Source organism: Protomyctophum bolini, assembly GCF_963924005.1.
Source record: "Protomyctophum bolini genome assembly, chromosome: 19".
Taxonomy (NCBI): domain Eukaryota; kingdom Metazoa; phylum Chordata; class Actinopteri; order Myctophiformes; family Myctophidae; genus Protomyctophum; species Protomyctophum bolini.
In genome coordinates, this window is record NC_137880.1 from 24585756 (window position 1) to 24592236 (window position 6481).

Consider the following 6481-nt stretch of genomic DNA (forward strand, 5'->3'; position numbering starts at 1 on the left):
AAATTGTAATGAGGCTATTCTACTTCCCAAAAACCACGGCTAGCATTCCTCCAGTGGCAAATAGAGTACTGCGAGTACTGACGTTCTTAGTTTCTCCCATAATTTATTACATGCAAAGTAGTACCATTAAACATCACCTGCAAACGTCAGGGCAAAAGTGAGAGGAATGAGCCGGCAGCATCCCCGCTAGTGAAGCGAAAACCTTCCGCTACATATCCCAGGTTGATTTGTTTACGTGGAATCCCATAGTTACAAATGTACAGATTGTCTTTTGATTTAGACTGATTCTGGTTTACCTATGATCCTAGATTGCAACGGCACTACACTGTCTCAGTCTCTCTGTGTGTATCTACCTTGGTTACTGTAATTCGCTCTGGATAAAGGTGTCTGAATGCCTCAATTATATATATTTTTAATTGTAGCACTAGCAGCAGACAGTCAGGTGAAGGCAGAGGAATGATGTGTGTGTGATTATTAGACATAATGAAGGGTTCATATCAGCCTATAGTATTTCTCCAGCATTTGCAGGCTGAGACTGGCTACATGCCAATGCTAAATGCAGTGCTGCCTCTCTCTGCTGTAACTAATATCTTCTCCATGACACAAGTCATTTCCACCGCTCTGGGAGGGATCCATTTCCTATGGTTCTGTATAGCATTGGTTCTCAAAGTGGGTCCGGGTAGTGCTGCACGATTCTTGCTCAAATGTGAATCTCCATTTTCCTCCACAAGAATTGAGATCACGATTCTCACACGATTCTCATTTAGCATTTAAAAAAATCACACCCGTGTGAACTGAGTGGTGCAACTCCCCCCCCCCCCCTCTCTCTCATTGTCTCTCTCCCTCTCTCATTAGCAGGCAACAGTGTAGCACTATCTCTCTCTGTTTCTGGCACAACAGCGCCCCTACTGGTACTCATAGTCATACTGGTGCTCATAGTCACATAGGTTAACACGGACATAGTCACATAGGTGAACACGGACATTGCTGTTCCTTGGAGTGGTTGCACCACTCAAAAATGTAAACATAAGAGTAACTAAAATGAATTAGACAGCCAACTAGTGCTGCACGATTCTTCACAAAATGAGATTGCATAGGTGTCCCCAGCAAAGGTAGGCAATATAGCATCACAATACGTTTAACCACTTTATCCATTTATACATTGGCTATTCAGACTGCAAGCTCATACTGCTCATTTTAAATAATTTCGAATTTTGTTTAACACAAATCTTCCCTTCTGGGGGTCCCTGGCACAAAGCATTTTCAGATGGGGGTCCGCGGTCAAGTACACACCAATGTGGGGGTCCTTGGCAAAAAAAGGTTTGAGAACTACTGTTGTATACGATCAAACAACTTGTGAGAGTCCGCTTTGCACCGGTCTGACCCTTTGATAGTGGATGTGAGAAGCTACAGTATGACCTTGATAGCAGCCGAGCCGTGATATGCTGTTATTCTGCGGTGTGAAACCATCAGGATGTTTCTCCACCAGTGTGCCACTAGTGTGTGTGTGTGTGTGTGTGTGTGTGTGTTCCATGCATGGGAAATGTTTATTAAATGTTAACTTAAAACATATTATGCTGTAATGTCTGTACCTTTGCTCAATACATCAACGAATATCTTTGAAATACTATTTCATATAAATATCAAACAACAGAGAAACAGCTGAAGAGAAGTGTCATTGCAGCTGTTGCCACCATTCATCCCAGGCTGCAAAAACACGCAGCAGAGAATAAAGGTGGCATACCAAGTTCAAGTTTCACATGGATGGGTAAAATAAACAAATGATAATTCGAACTCGAAGAGGCAACTTCATAAATCACGAAAATCACTTAGCCATAAACCACTTTGCCCGCGTTCGTTGTGGCCTACTTTAGAGCTTCAGTTATGCAGACATGCTATAAATGTCACACCAACAATAAAATGTGTAAACAGTCTAATAGTACTGTGTGCACAGTGCACCCATCCAGAGTGCAAAAGCTCATAAATGGTAGAAAAGTTCAATATTATATATATTGAACGTTTTACTTTGAAGGGTAAAACAAACAAATGATGATTCAAACATGCAAAATAAGTGTCACTGCATGAGGTTAGAAAATAAACAACTTTATAAAAAGCGTGTGTGTAGGCGGGAGGGGCTTAGGATCATCAGAAATATATTGCTAAAAATATAATTAAAAATAAAATATAAATGTTATGCATTCTTGCAACTATATGAACTATGCCATAACAATCCAATCGGTAGACTTACCACGAGCGGAGTGGTTACAAAACTACCTGAATATGCTAGAGAAGCCACACTTCTGTACACACTCAGTCTGGTTTTAATAAACATGGATTACTCGTAATGTCATGAAGTACAATTATCAATATGTTTCCTTATTTAAATAACACCCAAAGAAATCACACGTATTCTAAGCCTCTTACATAGCCTATGTAAAAAAATAAAACACATTACCTCCCATCTTGTATTTAATGTCTTATTTTCAATCTCGTAAATCTCTATCACGCTTCTAACCTCATGACTTATGCATGTCCAATTTATTCTCTGTGAGCATTCCGCCAATTAAGTCAAATTCCTCCGATGTGTGAACTTCCTTGTCCAATTAAGCGGATATAATTATCTAATTAAAATCGGCGCACAGGCTTCATCAAATCGAAATCAGGGGTTGTGTAAACACAATGATTTGTTCTGCACCTTCTGCCCAGAATGCAGCAGTAATGTACACAATAAAATCCTGAGGGTTAATTTATAGATTTGTAACTCTGACCCGCAAATTGATATCTATTTGGCCGCTGACCCCCATCTGATTCTGGGCAACAAACAAAACACTCAAGTGCACAGAAGCCTACAGCAGTCCACCTCAGCCAAACCGCCAGACAACAAGCCATCCTAAAATGTCACCACTGTAGCTTGCTAATATATTGTTATACAAATTTTGCTGGGGACCCCTTGGAAACCCCTGGGGGTCCCCAGACCCCACTTTGAAAACCACTACCTTACGGGTCCATTTGGTTACATTTGTACACTCTCAAGAGTTAAATGAACACATGAGGCTTTCACTGTGTATACGCAGGGAAAATGGGTAACCAGTCTGCTAACCGATCGATGGCTGTGTATTTGGAATACATGACATATAAGATAAGACAGACATTCGAGAGCTAAACCAAGAATATTCATCTAATATTCAAACATGTATTCACCAAAACTAACTTGCAGATAATTGATTTAAAATGTATTTCTGTGTGCTTGTGCTTCGGATAAGTAACTTTTGTGGCCGGACAAGTGAATGGGAAATGTACTTGTCCGAAGGACAAGAGCATCAAAAAGTTAATGTCAAGCCCTGGTACTGGTCTGACACATTTGAGCGAGACAGAAAACTATGACGGGCAGAAAAACAACATCATTCAACCACAATGTCTCAGTGACTGTTATTCTGTCTACTGTGCCCCCTCCCTCCCTCTCTCTCTCTAGTTCTTTCCATGGATTCATAGGAAGAGGAAAGAAGGAAGGAAGGACTGTATAAAGAAATAAAACAGAGAAAGTATTGGTGTGTGTGTGTGCGTGTGCGTGTGCGTGTGCGTGTGCGTGTGCGTGTGTGTGTGTGTGTGTGTGTGTGTGTAAATGTCCATGGCAGGCAGGAAAGGTCTGGTTGGCATCGGGGCCTAGAGATAGGCCCGCACACACACCACATGAGAGCTACCAACACCGATGGATCACTGCACACAGAAAGGAAACACACACACACACACACACACACACACACACACACACACACACACACACACACACACACACACACACACACACACATCTCACTCCCCCATCACACAACATACCCATACAGTATATTGCTCGGTTTAATTACAACTTAAGTACTCAGGATCTCTCACTATCACCTCCATGAAAGATTGATGAGTAATGTAATGTAGCAGTGCGTGTGTGCGCGTTTAAGATCACGCCCACTCACATCTGTGCCATGTTCTGCACCATCTGCGGCAACCAAAATAAGACTGTTTACATGTCACCAGTCACCTGCACACTACCACAATCACCAATCACCAATTATCGTACCGTATTGTTTTGTTGCGACAGTAGGTCGCAGTTTACTATGAAAACCTGAAAAACCTGTCAGTCCGTCATGCCTCGTGACACGCTCTATATATGGCCAATACAGAATTAATTCCATATGTTGATGGAGTGGTTTCTTCAAGCAGTGACCCCCCCCCCCCCCCCCCCCCCCCCCAAATAATCAGACAAGCACTTGGAATTGTAGGAGTTGAGACGTTACATTTAGTTTGGTTCTAGCTCGGTTCCAGCTGTTTTCAAAATGTTTGCCTCTTTCTCATTGACAATTTGGGCCAATGTTTGACTAGTTTTTGAGTACTATATACAGGTTTAATGTTTGTTTTAAAAACGCCATTGAAGGGACAATTTACATCATCTTGTAACCTAACACAAACATTTATGCCATTAACAATAAAGATAATTTAATGTTTGTTTTGACACAGTTTGTTTTACATCACCATTACATCACCTAATCATAGCAACCTGAGTTAGACTTATTACTATATATTAGCACCCCTCACTTCACGCAGTTGTGATCTTTGTAGTATAGTTTGTTGATTATCTTTGATGCAGTAATGGTCGTTTTCTTTGCATTTTAAGGCATTATGTAGGTCTTAAAAGTCCTTAAATTGTCACTTTACTCTCATCTGGGGACCCCCCAAAATCATGACAGACACACACACACACACACACACACACACACACACACAACCTTGGCTTGTTTCAAATAGCCAGCACAGCTCAATCAAGGTGAAGAACAGGTGGGCACAGAAGTCTTCTTTGTTTCACAGAAATCAGAGAGGACCTTTATTTCTACATAGGCCGCGATTGGCAGGGAATCATAATACCAGATCCTATACTGTTCACATTACATGAGGCAAGGATGGGGAAGGCGGGGTGCAGACTGCAGAACTGTGCACAGTCATTCAAATAAAATAAATATAATAGCTTAATAGTGAGCAGCAGAGGTGATTTGCACAGCTGTGGGCCTATGTGTATCTTAATAGCCCAATAATAATAAGCCTACCCAACAGCAGTGAGCAATCAATTTCAATCAAGGTCATCTCATGGCTGCAGGCTGCCAGCAGTGGAGAGACTGATGATCACAATAAAGGCATGGTGTTCAACTCTGCTTCAAAGCTATTAGGATTCCTGTGTTGCGTTTTTTACTTAATTAATTACGGCCAATTGATTGAACGCGTTCCCAGAAGGAGGCAGGGCAGCAGGGAAAGACAACAACCCAAGTTTAAAATGTTTGATTTATTTTAATTCAATGTGCTGCTCTCTCTCGCTCGCAGTGCACGCACGCGTGGGCGCATACGCGTGCATGGGCGCGCGCGTAAAAAACGGAAAACGTAAACAAAAACACGGAACTCATTATGTACTGTCTTTTGTTTTAGCCTACCGGGTACTTTCTCTTTTTCGCCCTCACTGACATGCCATGGCATGTGGCAGCCTAGCAGTCCATTCTAGAGGATAGCGTTAGACAGTAGCATGAGCAGGTTGTTGTGTAATATGTATGCATTGTGTCGACTGGGAGTAGAAAGAAAGAAAAACAGACAGTCAGTCAGAAACCCAGTTCTATGGTCAGAAAGCATGCCTCAATTAAACACCCCGTTTGGGTCTTGGTCGGTCGTTGTATCATGATTCATGAGTCATGACAGGACCGCTCTGTCAGTCAGTCACATCACGCTACATGCAGTCATGCACTTTATATTTATTTATATTATTCCACAGTGTCTGTAGTGTACTCACGTCATCCCATTTCATAAATTTGTTGCCCTTGCTCAGGCTCTCCGGGACGGACACAGGCTTCAGCTGCAGTGCGTGAACTCCAGGCTGCGCTCCTGCCATTGGCTCATCTACTTCTCTGGTCTGGAACAACGGTCAATGTCTTCCTCTGTCCTTCCTTATATATCCCCTTTCCAACGTGTCTACAAGTCAATAAATTACTTGTTGCCGTTTGTTTTCTCTCTTAACGACAACAGGATAACCGGTTATTAAGCGTGTACTCGAGCCAGCCAGTCTTGTCTCATGCCCTCTCGTCTCGGTCGGTGGTGTTGGAGCTCTCCAGACGCACTTGAACTGAAAGGCAGCGACATGCAGGCTCGGGGCTCCGCGACGCAGCCAGAGCGGAGGGGAGAGGAGAGGCAGTGAGAGGCAGTCTGGATGAGGTGAGGTGCTGAACTGAACTGAACTGAACGGAGCGGCGGACTGTCTTCACGTTTTAACAACAAAATACACACACGGTCAAATTGCGGGGATGGATGGATGGGTTCGACGCTCGCTGGCCACCAGTGCCCCCCAGCGGATGAGGTAAATCAGTGGTTTTCAACCTTATCAAATAAAGGTCCATTATTTATTCGGCATTTGATCCACAGACAACCATGAGATTTTGACTCTCAGACTCCCAAA

The 6481-nt window shown here is 42.8% G+C and overlaps 1 protein-coding gene across 3 annotated transcripts in view; it reads right to left on the reverse strand.

Annotated features, from left to right (window-relative positions):
* LOC308334756 (1-phosphatidylinositol 4,5-bisphosphate phosphodiesterase beta-1-like) overlaps nucleotides 1–6228 on the reverse strand; it is a 206411-nt gene extending 200183 nt beyond the window's left edge. For all 3 annotated transcript variants that reach the window (XR_013965916.1, XM_080791569.1, XM_080791570.1), the window contains exon 1: nucleotides 5822–6228. Coding sequence is in view for 2 of the 3 variants with exons in the window: in XM_080791569.1 (XP_080647695.1) it covers nucleotides 5822–5920 (99 nt within the window). In the remaining variant the exon portion in view is untranslated. The remainder of the gene's footprint in view (nucleotides 1–5821) is intronic.
* Nucleotides 6229–6481: the final 253 nt, after the last annotated feature.